The sequence below is a fragment of the Suricata suricatta genome, chromosome 15 (assembly GCF_006229205.1).
Source record: "Suricata suricatta isolate VVHF042 chromosome 15, meerkat_22Aug2017_6uvM2_HiC, whole genome shotgun sequence".
Classification (NCBI taxonomy): domain Eukaryota; kingdom Metazoa; phylum Chordata; class Mammalia; order Carnivora; family Herpestidae; genus Suricata; species Suricata suricatta.
The window spans coordinates 31,798,549-31,819,594 of NC_043714.1; the positions used below are offsets into that span (position 1 = coordinate 31,798,549).

The 21,046-nt window shown below is 37.7% G+C and overlaps 1 protein-coding gene across 1 annotated transcript in view; it reads right to left on the reverse strand.

The window, feature by feature from the left end:
• Window positions 1-13,257: 13,257 nt before the first annotated feature.
• Window positions 13,258-21,046, reverse strand: part of PSKH2 (protein serine kinase H2) — an 18,445-nt gene continuing 10,656 nt past the window's right edge. The window contains exon 3 of the mRNA XM_029923298.1: window positions 13,258-13,599. Coding sequence (XP_029779158.1) covers window positions 13,258-13,599 — 342 coding nt within the window. The remainder of the gene's footprint in view (window positions 13,600-21,046) is intronic.

A 21,046-nucleotide genomic window follows, 5' to 3' on the forward strand; every position in this document is an offset into this window, starting at 1 on the left:
GCAAAGTGTGTATCTCACTTCTCATGTTCCTCTTGTATGTTTACAGTGGAAATGATCATTGGCTGAAACAAATTTCAGAGTTGGCACATCATTCAGAGCAGACTGGTAGTTGCCAGAAGCAGGGGGTGTGGATGTGTGTGAAATGGAGTAGGTGGTCAAAAGATACAAGCTTTCAGTTTGTAGATATTATCCGTATACTGCCTACAAATTTGTCCTTCCTCTCTGCAGCTAGAGGTGGTCTTTCCCATTTTTAAGAAAGCAATCCATTTCCTAAGCAGAAAACAATTAGCTTATTAGATGTTGCAAAGAAAATAATGCCATTTGCCACGTTCTCGTCTTGATTGAAGTTAACAAAGTTGTGTTCATAGGTTTCTTCCTTCTTTGAAGGCTTGAATGGGTAGAAATTTTGAGGACTCAGTTCTTGACAAACTTTTCTCTATTTTTCTTTCTTTTCCCATACAGCAACCACAAAGTCGTTTTTACAGACTTTAAAGAAAGCCCTTTTTTCAGAATCTCCCATATTTGAACATAGAAAAACAGTTACTTCTGTAATACTGTCTTTCACGGAAAATATCTCCCACTGGGGCAACCCACTTTCCAGCAAGAAGACTGTTCTCTGCACAGTCTCTGGGTTTTAGGTGCACAGCTCTTCACAGCTGGCCCTTGTCCACAGTCACATTCCCAAACTGCCACCTTCCTCCCTGGCTTCCCTGCTGAGAGCAATGAACATGGCCCCTCAGCTCTTAGTGGTTCCTGCTTTGTCTGGGAACACCAACTAAGACAGGCCATCCTCTGGAGAGATGCCAGTCCCGGGCTTTTTTCTTGGCAGAGGCCGGGATTAGTGAAAACGTCCAATCCAAGCTAGAATTCACAAATCACTCTACAACAGCTTTCCCACTTTGGAGGGAGGCTTTCCCTCAGCTTGACTCTGGCTGAGGAAGAAGAGTCCCTTGGTTTCTTTAACAACACTGGAGTATATGCTAAGAAGGGACCACATCCTTGCCTCCATCCCCTTTTATTTTGTTACTGTTCGGAGCATCAATCTCTCCTAAAAGGCCATGAAACTCTCTCACACACTATCTGCACCCTTCTCACTATTCTGCTTGTCCCTAACTCACACTGGCGGGTGTGGGTAGACGGTATTTATTGTGGCAGGGAATGTTCTTAACACCCAAGGGATCCTAATGCAAGGTGTGTAGCACTGAGCTTCACTAATCATTTAAAACCGAGACCAGCTCTGGCACAGAATGAAGCAGGGTTCTTCCAAAGTGACTCGAAACTGTGGCCAGAGCTGCCACTCAGAGCTCAGCCCACGAGAACTGCCTGGGGCATGAATCTGACTTCAGACGATCTGTGAGGACAAACAAGAACTCTGCCTCTAGATCCAGAGGAGAACGACCCAACCCAACGGAACCCTGCAGGTCAGTCCTCTGGACAGCTCTGCAAACAGGGAACTGCACCTGCACCCCTGCCCCAGCCCCAGGCTTCTTGCCCCATTTTTTCTAATGCTAGAGGTACTGGTATTGAAGGGGGCAGAAGATGAGCGTGGTCAAGGACCCACATGAAAGTCTGCAATGCTTCCACCCATCCCAAACCTTTGCAGCATCATGACAAGCAAATGGAATTGTCTTTTCTGTAGACTGCTGTGGCATAAAGCATCCCAAGAAAAAGGTTCTGGCTCTTTTGCCAAGTCAAGGATTTTCCCTTGTCAGTTAGGAATTCTTTTCTATTTGTAGCTAGATTGCTTACGTTATCAAGAAAATGCACTAATAAGTGGTAAGGAATCCAACAGAAAATAAAATCAGGGGCACCTGGCTGGCTCAGTGGCTGGACCAGGCACCTCCTGATCTCAGGGTTGTGAGTTTGAGCCCCACGTTAAGTGCAGTGATCACTTAACAACAAAATCTTTAAAAAAGAAAGAAAGAAAGAAAGTTATAGGTAGTCATTTTTTAAAATGTAGCTTAAGAGGCTCTATTGTCACAAACTAGATATGATTTTAGTAGATAACTGACCTTGATATCTGCTGGAAAAAAGAGCTAGTGATCTTTTAAAACCAAAGTCATCCCTTTTGTCAGATGACCTTCAACATTTAACTACCACAACGATATTAATTCCATATAACCTACTAATTAATTTAGTTGCCCTACAAATTGTTCTTGATGCTATTTTACTTCAGAAGAATGGACACTAAGAAGGAAGACTACTCTCCCTTCTCAGTAAAGAGACTAAGTAAAGGTTTAATGAAACATGCTGACTCTTTCTTTTTTACATCTGAGGTAAATATCTTTCCAGAGACATTTAAAGGTATTTTTAAATGTAAAACGATCCACACCGTTATCCACCACTTGCTGGAGTTTTGGTGGACTTGTTGCCCTTTCCTGAGGGCAGTGTAGCAGGGAGGCTCCAATTTCTGAAGAAAGTTCTGGTGGCTGCGAAAGATGTGCCTTTACCCTCTCTCCACGTGGAGGGCATGTGTGCAGCATAGCCTGTCTGCCCAGCCCCACGGGCTGTCACCCAGAGCATATGACTGTGCCTTGAGCTGGCACCACAGGACAGCCACCCTCCAGGTTCTTGTCACCAGGACAGCCTGGAATCACTTCTCTGTGATACAAACCAAATCTGTGTTGAGAAATGATATTTTGGTATACCCATTCCTTTAGATTTTCTAAAAATCCCACCCTCCAGCAATTCAGACCAACAAGCTCTGTACAGCTTTGGAGCTCCCTGGAACTATTTTCACAAATTATTCATCAGTCTATACTGAGGGACATTATGAACACGAAACTTGTTGAATCTCGCAGTGTGTTTACTATAAAGACCTTGCTAATTGCATTGCACTTGCTAATTACATTGCACATCCTCTCCAGGAGATCCCACAAGAAACTTTACTTTGGGTCTCAGAGTCAGGAATGAATATGCTTCCTCTACATAACTAATTAAAATTAATTTGTTGTAATTTTATTGTCACTTTGAAGCCTGTTATCTGCTTTCTTTGAATAGGCTGCTGGAACTCTGAGAATCAAATCTGAAGCTTACCCTTAGCAAACCATCTTCTACAATATACACTTTAAATTTTTTTTAAATATTTTCTGCACAGTGAAGGAAACATCAACAAAACTAAAAGCCTGAATAGGAAAAGATACTTGCAAATGGCATATCCAATAAAGCGTTAGAATAAAAAAATATATTAAAGAGCTTAAACAACTTAACACTCAAAAAGCAAATAATCCAATAAAAATGGGCAGAAGATGGGCACCTGCCAAGGCTCAGTCAGTTAAGCATCTGACTTCAGCTCAGGTCATGATCTCACAGTCTGTGAGTTCAAGCCCCACATCGAGCTCTGTGCTGACAGCTCAGAGCCAGGAGCCTGCTTTGGATTCTGTGTCTCCCTCTCTCTCTGCCCCTCCCCACTCACACTCTGTCTCTCTCTGTTTCTCAAAAATGAATAAATGTTAAAAGAAAAATTTTAATGGGCAAAAGACACAAAGTCATTTCTCCAAAGAAGACATAAAGATACCCAACAGACACATGAAAAGATGCTCAACATCACTCATCATCAGGGAAATGTAAATCAAAACTACAATTAAAAAAACCTAAATGAGATATCACCTCACACCTGTCAGAATGGCTAAAATCAAAAACATAAGAAACAAGTGACAGTGAAGATGTGGGGGGAAAAGGCACCCTTTTGCACTGTTGGTGGGAATACAAACTGGTACACCCATTCTGGAAAACAGTATGGAGGTTCCTCAAAAAATAAACAATGGAACTACTCTATCCTCCAGTAATCACACTACTGGGTATTTACTCAAAAAATACAAAAAAACTAATTCGAAGGGATACATGCAGCCCTATATTTATTGCAACATTATTTACAATAGTCAAACTATGGAAGCAGCCTGAGTGTCCATTGATATATGAGTGGATAAAGAAGAAGTTGTGTGGTGTGTGTGTGTGTGTCTGTGTGTATATATATACATATATATATACACAATAATAAAATATTACTTAGCCACAAAAAAGAATAAAATATTGCCATTTGCAACAACATGAATAGAGCCAGAGAGTTAATGCTAAGTGTAATAAGTCAGTCAGAGAAGGATAAATACCATATAATTTCACTCATATGTGGAATTTAAGACAAAAAAATGAACAAAGGGAAAAAAGAACGAGAGAGGGGGAAACCAAGAAACAGACTCTTAATGTAAAGAACAAACAGCAGAGGGGAGGTGGGAGAGATGGGCAAAATAGATGATGGGGATTAAAGAGTGCACTTATTACAGTAAAACATAAAATAATAAAAATTTTAATACTCTTGTATTTTATTTATAATTTCATTAAAAACTTACCTTCAAACTTTTTCCTATTCTACTCTCATCTTAATTTTTTGCCTGCTTTTCTCTTGCAATCAATCCACATTAATTTTTGCCTCAGTTATATCTATTTATATATAGATATAGTTATATGCTATAGTTATATGCTATAACTAAGAACCTTTGAAACAGAGAAAAGAATAAATAAAGACTGGAATATCCAGTACTTTGATTTAATTATTTCTTAGAGACAATTAAATATCTCTTTTTTCCTGAATTGATATACCAGGAAATAGAATGCAGTGATAGAGGGGTGTTTAGGTGGCTCAGTTGAGTAAGCGTCCAACTCTTGATTTTGGCTCAGGTCATGATCTCATGGCATGAATTCAAGCCCCATGTTGGCTTCTGAGCTTCATGCTGACAGGCAGAGCCTGCTTGGAATTTTCTCTTTCTCTCTCTATTGCTCTGCCCTCTCCTGCACTCGCTCACTCACTCTCTTTCTCTCTCTCAAAAGAAATAAACTTAAAAAATTTTAGAATTCAATATAGAAATGCAGAGTTGGAATAATAAATTTATAGAATATTGTTCCAAACAAATCCACTAGTCAATACTCAAAGCACCATTTTATGAAGGATTGAAAGTGGACCCAAAACCAGGAACAAATGCAACAAAAAGAGGAAGACAAAGAGGAACCCAGATCTAAGGTAAGACACCCGGAGTTACCTCCAGAGCCACAAACCATAGGTGTTTTTTTTAAGATTTATTTATTTTATTATACTTTAAATAAGCTCTATGCCCAACACGAAGTTTGAACACATGACCCCAAGATCAAGAGTCACATGCTCTACCGACTAAGCCAGCCAGGCGTCCCAAACCATATGTGTTCATTTCCACATGTACTGGGTTGAATAGTAACCCCTGTAAGATATGTCCAGGCAGAACCTCAGAATGTGACCTTATTTGTCTTCAAATCAAACACAAAGATCAGACTTGGAAATTCCCTGAGTAGACCAAACCAGTTTAGTCATACAGGCGAAGCTTAATTTCCCTTATTTTGCAAGACCCAGTGAGGCTAACTTGACTTGTGTCCTTTCTTGCCTGTGCCTATGAAAATCGTAAGTAAAAGTTAAATTGTTCCCCAAAATTGATCAGAAGTAACCACTAACCAATTCCCTTTCATTTAAGAAAATTCTTATATTATAACCAGTCAGCGTGAAGAAAAATAGTGACTGCTTCTGAACTGCGTCAACTGCTTTATACCAATATTCCTCTGAGCATCATTCTATGTTTCAGTTTGGGTGCTCCCGGTTTGCAATCTGTCTTTTTGGTGTATTAAACAATAAACTTTTACTAATTACTACTTTGGTGATTTATTTGTTTTATTTCTATCTTTTTTTTCTGACTATTTGAAATAAGCATCTTTTAAAATATAATGAAGGAAAGGACCTAGGAAGGAAATCATCCTAAATGAAGGTGGGCCCTAAATCCAATAGAGGCAGAAGGGGAAGACATAGGAGGGAAAGCCATAAGAAGACTGAAGCCGTGACCGGAGGGCAGCCAGCAGCGAAGGAAGGATGGCCAGCAATCAACGGAAGCTGAAAGAGAGCCACAGAGCACATTCTCACTCACATCCTCCAGAAGGAATCAAACCTGTCCATACAGAAACATTGAGTTTCTGGCCTACAGAACCATGAGAGAATGCATTTCTATTGTCTTAAGCCACCTTGATTATGATTTTATTACAATAACCCTTGGAAACTAATATACCATCTTAAGTCTCCAGATTAAAATTCACACTAATTCATCTTTTAGGTTTTAGAACCTTTTATCTGTGAATTAAAGTCTTGGTTAAAGTAACTTTTTCAAAGTGAAGAAGCATAAATATTTGTAAAAAATATTCCAAATACAAATCAGTAATTATTTGTCATATTAAGTTGAAGATGCTTATATTTTAGCCTAAGTATTTTAAGTTTCCAGAAGTTTACACACTTAAAGATCATTCATCATCACATTTTTATACAACATATTTTAATGGACAATGGTAAGATATGCCATAGAATGAAACAATACAACTCATTTGTCCAGATCTTGTCAACCAAACATAAATTCCTCAAAATATAGTTATCAACTTTGTGCTTATATCATGGAATGTAGGTCTTCTTGACATTTTCTAAATATGCAAGCAAAGAGAATAGTAGGCTATTACGTAACTGGCAGGAGAGAGAGAGAGAAAGGGTAGGAGAGAATTTATTAGGACAAGAAAACTCAGGATATTAGATAATACAAGACAAAATTGAAATGGATATTAGACAGTGATGAAAGATATTATTATTATTGGGACACCTGGGTGGCTCAGTCAGTTAAGCGTCTGAGTTCGGCTCAGGTCACGATCTCATGGTTCATGATTTCGAGCTCCGTGTCAGGCTCTCTGCTGACAACTCAGAGCCTGAAACTTGCTTTGGATTCTGTGTCCCCCTCTCTCTCTCTGCCCCTCCTCCACTTGCACTCTGTCTTTCTCTCTCTCAAAAATAAATAAAACAACAAAAAAGTTAAGATATTATTATTGTTGAGGATAAGCCTGTTTTTTCCTATTTTAGAAAAAAAATAAGGGTGCCTGGGTAGCTCAGTGGATGAAGCATCCGATGGTTTTCGCTCAGGTCTTGATCTCATGCTTCCTGACTCTGAGAGAGAGCCCTGTGGAGCTCTTGGCTGACAAGGTAGAGCCTGCTTGAGATCCTCTCTCTCCCACTCTCTGTCCCCCCCCCTGCTTGTGTTCTCTCTCTCTCTCTCTCTCTCTCTCTCTCTCTCTTTCTCTGAAATAAATAAACTTTAAAAAATAGAAATGATTTCATAAAATTTGAAAGAAGGAAAAAGGAAATGTGACCAAAAAAATCTGGGTGTTCTTTTTACTCTGTTCATATTGACCTTGCTTAACTGAAGAAAAGAATACCCAAATATTTAGAAATTAGTCTGCAATACCTAATTTCACCAGAGGATGGTAGAATAAGGTCAAAACATATGAAAAAGTCTTTGCTACTTTATATTTTTCTCTCATGAATTCACACAACAAAGTTATCTGCTATCTCTAACTTGTAGAATTGTCAAAACATTTTTATTCAAAAACAAAAATTAGCAGGGGACCTGTCTGGCTCGGTCGGTAGAGTGTGAAACTCTTGATCTTGGGATTGTGAGTTGAAGCCTCAGAATGGATACAGAGGTTACTTTAAAAAAATAAAATGTTTGCAATAAAAAAATTTTAGGAAGATGATACATACTGTTGGTTGTCAGTTTGGTTGAAGTGTGTTTCATCTGGGGTAGGGGGAGAAGGGTGGGAAAACTTCTACCCTGGGACATCACAATGTGACCCTCAAGTTCCCCATCACATCAAAGCAACATAACAAGAAATTAAGTCTGTGAAAGAACATCTTTCAAAGAGAAAGTTAAAAACAAAATGAGTTGATTTGTGAGAACTTTACAGAAGTTGGAGAGAAGGGAACGCATTACACAACCACAATCTTCCATTCAAAACCCATAAAGAGAGGCTCTGAGTTGGGTGCCCCAGTTAAGCATCCAACTTTGGCTCAGGTCATGATCTCATGGTTTGTGAGTTTGAGCCCCATATTGGGCTCTGTGCTGACAGCTTGGAGCCTGGAGTCTGCTTTGGATTCTGTGTCTCCCTCTCTCTGATTCTACCCCATTCATGTGTTCACTCTCTCTCTCTCTCTCTCAAAAATAAAATAAACATTTAAAAAAAACATAAAGGGTTTGGAGACACATTTGGAAGGTCCCGGAGTAGGCACCAAGAAAGAGAATGCTGTAGTTTTCTTACTCATGAAAATTCCCAGTGTGCACCCTGCTAACAATTTTACAGTGTTCCCATCACATCCACCCAACGCCTACAAAAAGATCAAGATATTTTGATCTTCAACAGAAACTTTAGCTGATGAGTAAGGGAAAACTTGGGCACAAGAGTAGGCAGCAAATAGTCCATGTTTTATTTTTAAACAGCAACTGAGTTCCTGCTAAGTGCAGACTACCAGGTTCTGGGGATTTCCAAGATAAATAAGGTCCGGTTCCTGACCTTGAGACGTTAAACCTGTTGAGAGTTGAGCGCTACTGTTCTCCTATCAGTACTTCCATCCTGCAGATTCTCTCACTGGAGGTTTACAGTTCCCATGGAAACAAGCACTCTGACCCTGAGAAACCCTGGGCTCAGTGTCAAGCTCCTCTCCAGGGACTGAGTCCTTCTTGTCTCCTTCTACCCTGCTGCCCCAGACAGCCTCCCTGAATAACTCCCTGCCTTTGCTCTTCTCTGAGACTGAACCCTCTGCCTGGCCCAGCCCTACCTCTCCTATACCTGGGAGTCAGAATCCTCTGTTGGCCTGCAATAACCTAGTCCCTACTCTGGACTAAAAGGTACAGGCGGGTGGGCTTTTGAAGTCTGGCGTTGATAGAAAAGCACCTGATGGTAACTTGCATAAGCATTGAACATGAAAGTAATTATGGATCTGACAAATATTTACTTCATAACTTCAGACAATATTTTACCTCACCATTTCTTTGTGTCAATATGAACAGAATTGAAGGCATCAGAGCCCAATTTTTGCCTTCTTTTCTCCTGGAATTGTTTCAACATAGAGACTGAATGAGTTCTGAGTTTCTAATTCCCGATCTGCTATTTACCTGCTGTGTGACCATGTAAAAGTTACCACACATCTCTGAGCCTAAGTTTACTCATCTGTAAAATCAAAGTGAAAATAATACTACATCATCAGTTTATCATGAAGAGTAAATTAGATAATATATGTTAAAGGTATTGGGCATAACACATGGCACAGAACACAGCTACATTTTAAAGCTATTTCCCAGCTATTTAAAAAAATCTGAAAGCATTAGCCTTAAAATTTTTATTGCTTGTATTTTTATCTGAAAATTTCAAGTGGAAAATACATAAAATATCCAATTATATATAGAGCCAATTTTCACATCTGATTAGTCAGTCCCCGATTTCTCTAGGGTACGGATTCAGGTTGCCTCCATTTTTAATTCTTTCCCTCCTGCCACTTGCATTTTTAACTTGACTTTCTTTTTACTATTGATTTATTTATTTTTAAAATGATTTCATTTTTTAAATGTTATTTTTTTGAGAGAGAGAGAGAGAGAGAGAGCAGGGGAGGGGCAGAGAGAAAGGGAAAGAGAGAATCCTAAGTAGGCTCTGCACTGTCAGCACAGAGCCCAAAGCAGGACTCAGTCTCCCAAACTGTGTGTTCATGATCTCTGCCAAAATCAAGAGTCAGATGCTGAGGGTGCCTGGGTGACTCAGTCTGTTAAGCATCTGACTTTGGCTCAGATCATGACCTCAAGGTTTGTAAGTAGGAGCCCCACGTCGTCGGGCTCTGTGCTGACAGCTCAGAGCCTGGAGCCTGCTTCCGATTCTGTGTGTGTGTGTCTCTCTCTCTCCCTATCCCTCCCCTGCTCACACTCTGTGTCTTTTTCTTTCTCAAAAATAAATAAATATTAAAAAAAATTTTTTTAAAGAATCAACCACTCAACCAACTGAGCCACCCCGGTGCCTCTATTTTTTTAACTATAGATTTAAAGAAAATACATCAATTTAAAAACTTTTAAAGTAGAAATAGATATAAAATGAAAAAAGAAACCTTTCCCTTCCACCATGGACTTCCTTTTTTTTCCTGAGATAATCACTATCTATCAAATTCTTACAAGTCTTCAAACTTCTGAGCATATTTTTCACACAAATGAGATCATACTATAACTCAATAGCATATCATATAACAAAAGATACAGAACTACCATGCTGTTTTTGATGTATAGCACCACCTTGCTTAAATGTAACATGTTTTATTTGAGTTCCTCACTGATGGACTTTTATTTGTGATTCCTGTTTATATAAATAACAATGTTTTATATGCTTTTGCACATATGTCTTTGCACACTTTGGCAAGAATACGGGTAGGACAAATTTCCAGAAATGCTGCTCTTAGGCCAAAGGCTCAGTGCATTTTTAATTTGAATGGGCTTTGCTGCCACACTGTTCCCTCCCGAGGGGGAACCAGACTGCACTCCTCAGTGCAGCGGGAGAGTGTCAGCTTTCCCCTAACCTTTCACCAAACGTATTATCCACATTTTAAACTGCATTAATCTGATGGATGAAAAATTACTATCTCTTTGTTGTTTTAATTTACTTCTTTTTAGTTAGGAGTAAAATTGAGCATTTTTCACATACTCATTAGCCATTTGTATTTTTGTAAACTATCTGCCAAAATATTTGCCCATTTTCCTATTTTTTTTAAAGACTCTGTAAGTTCTTTCTGTAGAAAAGGAACTAATCCATGGTTTACCATATGTGATGCAGCATTACAATTTGTAGTGAAAATACTTCTGGCACTAATTATATATTCATATTTATGTATCAAGTTCAATTGCTGCACTTATGAAACCTAAAAGAGAAAAAGAAAACAAAAAATTAACATTGATTTTATAATTAAAGGAAATGTCACTCTAGCATTTTATTATTGTACTTCATTAAACAAATTAAGTGATGTAAATGATGAATCATTATTTACTATATACATTCATACAAGTGTCCTACAGATATACTTAAAAGTAATACTTCAGTCTTTGTATAACTTTACAAAAATTTACTGTACTAAGGATCAGACCATATGTGCCCTTCCCAGAAAACTGAGTTTTAGAGCTCACTTCTTTTAATATGCCATTTATAATTATTCCATGGTAGATAGGTAGAGCCATCAAGATATTTGATTAAATGATTCTAGAAGAGGGGCACCTGGGTGGCTCAGGTTGTTAAGAGTCCAATTCTTGATCTCAGCTCAGGTCTTGATCTCAGAGTCATGAGTTCAAGCCCTACGTTGGGCTCCAACGTTGGCTGGACATAAAGCCTACTTAAAATAAAATAATAATTCTGGAAGAAACCTGTGCTAACCAGAAAAAGCTGACAGTAAAAGAATGAAGCAAGATGATCACACACTGCTTTGTGAGCCCTGGTGGGTGATAAATGCTAACACTAGACCAAAATCACTACTGTCTGATTCTGCAAAACTCCCATTTTCCAGTGAATAATGCCCCAATTAAACTGTGAGTCTCTTATGGATAGAAAATGTATCTTTAGATTCTTTTTAAATGTTTTTATTGTCATGAAGCCCACCTTCTTAACAAAATTTAAGTGCAGTACTTTATCATCGACTCTAAGTACAAAGTTGGGTGGCAGGTCTTCGGAGCTTATTCACCTCACTTGATGAAAACTTTATGCTTGTTAATTAGTAACCCCCCATTTCCTCTTCCCTCAGCCCCTGGCAGCCACCATTCTATGCTTTGATTCTGAGTTTGACTATTTTAGAGACCTCATATAAGCGGAATCATATGGTGTTTGTCTTTCTGTGACTGGCTTGTTAACCTTAATATAATATCCTAGTTGATCCATGTTGTCACATACAGCAGAATTTCCTTATTGTTTAAGGCTGGGTAGTCTTCCATCACATGTAGATGCCTCATTTTCTTTATTCATCTCCCAGTAGACATTTAGCTTATTTCCACATACTGGCTTTTGTGAAGGGTGCTGCCATGTACATAGCCTTGCTAATACCTCTTCCAAATCATGATTTCAATTCTTTTAGACAAATACCCAGAACTGGGATTGCTAGATCAGGTGGCATTCTTATTTTTAATTTTTTTGAAAATGCTGTATATTGTTTTCCACAGAGGCTGTGCCATTTTACATTCCCACCCACAGCGTACAAAAGTTCCCCTTTATCCACATTCTTGCCAACATTTGCTGTCTTGTTTTTATGATAATAGCCACCCTGATAGGTGCAAAAAAATATCTCATTATGGTTTCGATTTGCATTTCCTTGATGTTCAGTAATGTTGAGCATCTTTTTCTGTACCTGTTGGCCATTTGATCTCTTCTTTGGAAAAATGTCTGTTCGAGTCCTTAGCCCATGTTTTAAATCAGGTTATTAGTGTTTTTACTAATGAGTCTTTTATATATATATATACTTTACATATTTTGAAGATTAGCTTCTTCTCAGGTATGTGGTTTGCAAACATTTTTCCCCATTCCACAGGTTGTCTTTTCATTTTGTTGTTTCCTTTGCTGTGCAGAAGAATTCTAGTTTGAGATAAGTTTCACTGTTTTATTTTTGGGTTTGTTGCCAACTAAGTTTCTTTATATATCTTATAATGAACAATTTCCATTAATATTTGCATACTAAATGTGAACTTAACAGATGTTGATAATTATTTTGAGCTTTCTCTAATGGTTATTAATACCATACAATGGTCTTAAATATAAATCAGTGATATCAGTATAAATACACTTATTCCCCATTTCTAACTAATCCTGCTAGGTCTCTGATTCATCATTTCTTCACAGACATATCCCTTATTCTTATTATCTCATATTTTATTTAATCATCAATTTTTGAGAGATTTTCTTCATCTATTTCTTTTTTTAAGTTGTTACTTATTTATTTATTTTGAAAGAGAGAGAGAGAGAGCAAAGGAGGGTCAGAGTGAGAAGGACAGAGAGAACCTCAAGCAGGCTCCATGCTGTCAGCACAGAGCTGGACGTGGGGCCTCAAACTCACAAGCTGTGAGATCATGACCTAAGTCAAAATCAAAGCCACCTGGGCTCCTCTTCTTCATCTATTTCTAGTATATAAATATATTTAGTATTGACTATACTACTTATCTTTTATGGAAGTATATTTTGAGGAATGAGTGTAGACACAGAAGAAACTTACAGACCAAAAAATATTTAGAGTGAAGGTGAACATTACCCAACAATAACCACATGCCCCCGTGTCCGTGGAGCGTTTTTAGGTGCTTCGATCATGGTGAGATGGTCCCTACTGACCTAATGCATTTAATGAAGCATTAGCCTCTGCCTTAAAGACCTGCCTTACAATTGGGTAGAGTGGTTCCGAAAGTTATCTGCACACAAAAGTGCAGACAGTGATGATCCTTCTACCCTTAAGTGTCTCATGCTCCACATACGCTTTGATTTGTGATAAGACCGTGACTTAGAAGACTGTGCAGATTCAGGACTCCGAGAGTGGGGAGATGGCCTCCGCAGGAGGTTCCTGGATATGACCCTCTGAAGATTCTTCATGGAAGACCCTGCAGCCCTGGTGATCACCCAGGGATGATCCAGGGCCTGCCCGGCTGACATGCGGTGACCAGCCTCCAAAATAAGTAGTTTGTCTATAAAGTCCTTTGCCAAGTGTGAAATATTTGGCCAAGGCTAGGAAGGAAAAATAAATAAAATAGAAAAAATAAATAAAATAAAAACACACAAACACACATAGAGAATAAACTTCTTCATTACATAAGTCAATGCATATCAAATCCAAAAGACTTTTTCAAATAAGCAAATTAAATACAATATTGTTAAATATATAGTGAATCTGAAAATCCACTTTTGAGAGACCCCCAAAAAAATTTATTTGGCAAAAGGAAAAAACAAAGACAAATTCTCTTCCAAACTTTCTGTTCAGTCATTGAGAATTCCTTTCCAGAAATCTGTCCAGGGTGCTGCAATTAGTAATGTGAGTTTCCACATCACATTTATGTAAGCTGGACAAGGAAAAGCAGCTGTTGTACATGAAGTACACCAGTTTCGGGTTAGAATTTACCACATTCTGGTCATCTCGTAGGGTCCCCATGACTCCAAGAATGAGCCAGAGTGGGAAGTGGGAAGGATTGAGAAATCATCATCTTTTCTCTCCCTTTGAAAGCTTACTCCAGACTTAGGCTGCCTCCATCTCCATGGCCTCGAGAGAAAAGGAGAACAAAGAGTGCACTTCAGTGAAGAATCTGCCTGCGCTGCATTTCCTCAGCACACACAGGGCCCTCACTGTTCCAGTCAGCTGGCTCCAAGTGTGGTTCTGCATGTAGCAGAGATACTGCAGGGTGCAATGTGTACAACCGGCCATTTGATGGTTCAGGGATTTATTTTGGCAATGTTTACACATCCTTTAAGTGCAATGGCAGCAATTCATAGTTACTTCTGTGAGGGTAGAGACAAGAGAACTGTTGCTTTACATTTGTTTTCTGTTCTTTACATTTGTTTACATTATCTACCAACACGTAGCATGTATCTAGGGAAAAACTATAGTTTTGTATCCCTTGTCATCTACAAAGGAGAACCATTGAGATGGTACGTTTGCTGTATCTCTAGCAGCATTTTCTGGTTAACAAGTATTTTTTTTAATTGTATTACCTGGGGCACCTGGGTGGTTCACTGACTCTTAATCATCTGACTCTTGATCTTGGCTCAGGTCATGATCTCACAGTTCATAAAATCCAGCCCCGCACTGGGCTCTGCACTTGGTGTGCAGAGCCTGCTTAGGATTCTCTCTCTTCCTTTCTCTCTGCTCCTCCCCAACTTGTGCATGCACAGTGCACATTCTCATACTCTCCCTCAAAATACATAAACATAAAAAAACAACCTCCAGAAAAATAAGGAAACCCTTACAATCTATTATCTTTTTCCTCATGGAAGGAAAAATCAGAATCTAATCAGATAGCACAGTCTCCAATCTCTTAACATTCTATTAACCTAGAATTTGAATCAAAAGAAATCAGTAGAAGAATTGCTCTTTTTCTTCCCTTCAGTTTACTTAGGTAAATGAGATACAAGAGATATTTATCCCCAAAATAAAATGTATGAAATAAATGAATACATTTGCCAAATACTCAACCACAGGAAAAATAAAATGTAAACACTGCATGTCTAGACAAAGTCTGCCAGTGGCTGACACTCACAACGGCATAGCCTCTGCTTTGGCTAGACATCTATTTGGTTCTGGATCCAGACACATTTATCTAGGCTCAAGGTGAAAATAGATGTCTCCAATGGAACATTACAAGACAAGCAACTGAATCTTTCTGGAAAATATAAAATATGTGTAGTGAGGTTTATGGAGAGCTCATTATGATGACTCCAAATGAATGTACACTTAAAATGCAGTTGCAGAAAATAAGGTAACATGGAAAAAAGTTTCTTCAGCCAAAGTACATTATTCAAACATGGGCTTTAAATTACAGGATTCCTGAGCCATGAAGAACAACTGGAGAGCACCTAGGAGTTAATTACATATTACACATTAGAAAATGACAGGTATAGAAAAAAATGCCAGAACTATTTTGTTTTTTTTAACATAAAATTTATTTTCCTTTGTTGTATAAAATAAATATATGTATATGCATATATTCTAATACGAATAAAAACTGAGTGTGCATGCTCACATTTCTCTGACAAACAGTGTTATATGACCAAAAATGATTTAGAGGGGCACCTGACTGGCTCAATCAGTACAGCATGCAACTCTTGATCTTTGAGCCTCACAGTGGATGTAGAGATCACTTTTTAAAGAAAAGTTTGGAGACCACACATTGAATCACATTTGTATCTTGGACAAACTCTCACTTGATGACATCATTCAGTCCCTTCACCAGTCTGGACAGCCACTTTGCCATTTCCACTCTGTGCCTTGAAAGTTCCTCTGTTTGGCTTTTCTCGGCTGTATCAAGGAGACCCTGTCCACAATCAGCCTGTTAATCCATCTTATTATGGGAAAAGGCTGAGATTGAGGCAAGTGGATCTGGACTAGACAGGCTGTCCAGGCTTCTACAGCTCTAAACACAGGGCCTCAGTCTCCTCATCAAAAAAATGGGGATCATCATATCTCTTGCACAAGAGTGCTATTAGAACCAAATTAGATCAAATGTGTAAAGTATCATGTATATTTGTTGATCTTGCTCTTGTTACTATTAAATCACAGTGTAACTCCTTCCTCAGTTTTTGGTGGACACATCCACTGATTATATTCAAAGAACTGGAAGATGAAGATTATCTAAAACTTCTCATATCAATTCCACTTACTATTATCATGATAAATGTATATCCTCAAAAAAATGTTCTGTGTTAAGAGGTAATGAACCAAGTACAAAGAAAGGTAGCAAGACATCCAGATGGCCAACAGACACATGAGAAGATGCTCAACATCACTCATCTTCAGGGAAATACATATCAAAACTATAATGAGATATCACTTTACACCTGTCAGAATGACTAAAAGAACGACATAGGAAACAACAGATATTAGCAAGGACACAAAGAGGCACCCTCTTTCACTGCTGGTGGGAATGCAAACTGGTGCAGCCACTCTGGAAAACAGTATGGAGGTTCCTCAAAAAGTTTAAAATAGAATTACCCCTAATCCAGCAATTGGACTACTAGGTACTTACCCAACGAATACAAAAATAGTGATCTGAAGGGATACATCACCCCAATGTTTATAGCAGCATTATCAAATATAGTCAAATGTGGAAAGAGCCCAAATGTCCATCAACTGATGAATGGATAAAGAAGTTGTGGTATATCTATACAATGGAATATTACTTAACCATAAAAAATAATGAAATCTTGCCATTTGCAGTGACATGGACAGAACTAGAGTGTATTATGCTAAGTCAAATAAGTCAGTCAAAGAAAGACAAATTCCATATGATTTCACTCATATGTGGAATTTAAGAAATGAAAGAGATGAACATAGTAGGAAAAAGAGAGAGGCAAACCATAAAACAAACTCTTACTGTAGAGAAATACTAAGGGTTTCCAGAGCTTGGGGGGAGGGGGGGGATGGGAGGGAGAATGGGTTAAATAGGTGATGAGTATTAAGGAGGACACTTGTAGGGATGAGCACTGGGTGTTATACGTAGGTGATGAATCACTAAATTCTACTCCAAACCAATATTACCCTATATGTTAACTAACTAGAATTGAAATAAAAACTTGAAAGTACAGAAAACAAAATGGTAGCACTTTGTTTTACCCCAAGGTCATTCAATTAACTTAGTTACAAATAAATTGTAAAATTTATGAGCAAGTCAGTCTCTCCCACCCCCCCCTTTGCTCTTTCTTCCTTTCCTTATCTGGTTCTATGCCCATTAGTCCTTTTGAATAGAAATAGGCAGAACTGTATAAAACAACAATAACAAAAAGAAGGTATAAAACCAAACTTAATACTAACGATTGCACTATTTACTCACTTTGGAAGACTAAAGGGAATTTAGAGAGTTGGTAGCTTATACTCTATTGATGTCTTGATTCTTTCACCTTTAAACAGAGAAGTAAAGAATGATTTTAATTTTGTGCTTTCCAATTTCTTGATGAATAATTACTCCTAATGTGGTTCCTCTGAAGAAATACTAGAGAAGCACTAGTAAAAGTCATTATTAAGAAGCTAGACCCTACAAACACACACACACACACACACACACACACACACACACACACACACACACAATATGCACAGTCCCTAAAATTCTAGATTCAACATCTTAAATTTTAAGGATTGTAATTAATGTTAAAATTTGCTAAAGATAGAGCTTACTAAAATAAATCCATATTGATGGATTTAATTACAGAGCTTTTAGAAAACTATATCTATTTTTAAGTAGATTCATAAGCTGCCATTCAAATCCTTGAGCTAAGAGCACTCAAAGTAGCATTTATCTCCTCAACAAAAGTAGCTTTTAGAGGCACCTGGCTGGCTCAGTTGGAAGAACATGCAGCTCTTCATCTCAGGGTTGTAAGTTCAAGTCCCACACTGGGTGTAGAGATTACAAAACAAACAAACAAACAAAAAAAACCTTAAAAAAATTTTAGTAGCAGTTTTTATTAAAACTAGCATTTCCTTTCCTTTGAACTTTAGTCTGTGGCTTTGGTAGGATTTCACTTATGCTCTGAGATTAAATTTTATGTAAATGTGTCCAAAAGTTTTAATGAACTCTCCTGACTTTATCAGTTGTAGACTGGCAAAATCACTCTTCCTCAGCTCAGCAAGCAGGAGATTCTGTACATCACCTTTATGTTATAAACATTTAAAATTAAAACTTTTTTCCTCCTAATCTACAAAGCAGACTTAAAATTGTGTTTTATCTTTGCCAAAGCTAAAACTGCTCAGAGACAAAGCTAATTAATTATATCAGAATGTTTTACCTATTGGGGTATTTGTAAACCCTGAAAAAAGTCAAGAGATATACCCAAGTTTATTACAGGTAATACCTAATTTAAAAAAATGGAGAAAGAGACAATCAGTCTTACACCAGGCTCATAAACAGAATATTTTTGCGAGTGAAGGGGTTTCTTGACTTAAGACAAGTGATGCTTCTGATTCTTAGAAGGAAAACACTGAAATTTAAAGAGGATTTGGATAGAGCCTAATTTGTTTGAGCACTTATTACATTTCAAAGTACTCAATGATGTCAGAATGACAAAATATTGAATTGGCATTTGAACCCTAAATCAATGGTTGATTTATTCTTCCACATATAATATATATTTAGAACTGGTTCCTATTGTAAACCTCATAACTCAGGAAATAAACAACATTAAGTATAACTTTAAAACCAAGTATTTCTAGGTTTGCAAAAACTTTATGTAAATAGTTATTTTCTCCTCAACTCAATGAATTCCATTAATGATACCAAGGTCAAGAAGCACAACATAATCAAAGAAACAGATAACTACTTTCCCCCCTAATCACCAAGGGTGACATCTACACAGTCAAAAAGGTAATGTATATAGTTTTTTGATTCCAAGAAACACTAACTGTGATTGGTTTTTTTTTAATGTTTATTTTTGAGAGGGGGGAGAGAGACCGAAAAAGAGGGTGGGGGGGAGAGAGAAAGAGAACAAATGGGAGAAAGGCAGAGAGAGAGGGAGACAAAATCTGAAGCAGGATCCAAGCTCTGAGCTGTTAGCATAAACCCCAACACAGGGCTTGAATCCACAAGCCTTGAGATCATGACCTGAGCTGAAGTCAGACACCCAACTGACTAAGTCACCCAGGCACCCTTCACTGTGATTGAGTTTAAGGGAAGAAGATATATACCTGTTCAATTTAAGTCAGAGAGGAGATGAAAAAAGTGAGAAGCAGAATATGAAGTACGTTATGATAGATTTTATAACCATTGAAAGTATTTTCCATAAAACAACTTCTAAAGTAAAAATATCATTTAAAAAGTTGAACACCACATTTTTGTGAACATAAGTTTTTAAGAACTAAAGCACAGAAATGGGAACCAAATTACAGGAATTATGACCTAATTGAACTGGGGTTCATTTCATTATTGAAATTCTAGTCACGATGGAAAGAGAATAAAAGAGAATCTGCTCTCCTTTCACCTTTTCCTACTTAATAACCTATATGAAAAAGAAATATATCAAAGAAAAATAAGAGATATTAACGGGGATGAGGATATACAAAGAAAATTGGGGTCATGGCTGGTGAGCAAAATCCATCAAATATATTACTTCTCCGGGAGTGTGTCAGTAAATTTTTTCCCTACCAGTATGGCAATCATAGGTGAATCTAAGTACATGGGGACCATTTTCTACCACTATTTATGTGGGATTTTTAAAAAGATGTTTTTAATATCAGTGTTTATCTTTGCCAGATGCTAATATGGTTATAAGACTCATTTTATTATCAACTTATTTCACACCAAAGAAGATTATGTGATATAGTACAATATAATTACAGAATAACATGATTCCCAACTCTTTGGCAAGAATGTGTAATTAATCATTAGCATTAAAATGTTAACACCACACTTTTCTCACTCTTCAATTTAAAAGATGAAATGGTGTACCAGGTAAGTACAGTGTACACTGTAAGTTATACATATATAACTAGTAGCTTATTTATGCAAAATTCAAACTTTTAGTCCCTCTGTATCCCATATTAATAGTAATGGTAACAGAAATAGCTAACACAAATATAGCACTATGTACTAATATGTTAAACTATTCCAAGCACTTGACATCTTCTGGCTCATTTGATCTTCACACCCACCTTGTTAGGTAAATGCTATCATTATACTGTTTTACAAATTAAGAAACTGAGATACAGAGAAATTAAGAAAGATGCCCTAAGTTACACACTTAGTAAATGGCAGAGCTGGGAGCAGAACCAGCCGGCATTGCTCTGGACTGTGCCCTTAACCACTACACCACACTGAAATACCCACATACACATTCACCGGCACACAAATGCTCTAAAATTCTTATTTTTTACTATGCAACATATTCCTTTTTATGTGTTTTTGGATATGTTTTTCTGTCTACTTGGAATGCACCAATCTCCCTTTCAGAAACTTGTACACTTCCTCTAAGACACAGCACAAATGCCCTCTCCTTCATGAGATCTGACCCAAATTTCCTAGTGAGTGGCTACCTTCCCTTGTTCCATGGACTTTGAGCCTTTGTTCCTACATGTCTCAGAGCACTTACATATGAAGAGATACATAAGAATACTTGATCTCTCAGACAAGATTACTTAATTCCAAAGAGCAGAGTCATGAGTAGCTTCCTATGGAAATTCCCAGAGCTGAGCATGATTCCTGGCCAGAGGAAGGCCTGATAAGGAGGGTGGAGATCACACACAAGATGCTTTCCAACTTTTTCTGGGAGAAATGATGGATGAGTCTTTTACTTACTGTCTCCAGCATGAGCTGTGCCACCAAGCTGAAAGCCATCATGATGGTACTGGTAATAAAGTAGATAAGGGAAGGCCACCCTCATACTATATATATATATATATATATATATATATATATATATATATATATATATATATATTTTTTAGTTTTCAACCATGTCTGTGTTTTTCCAACCTGGT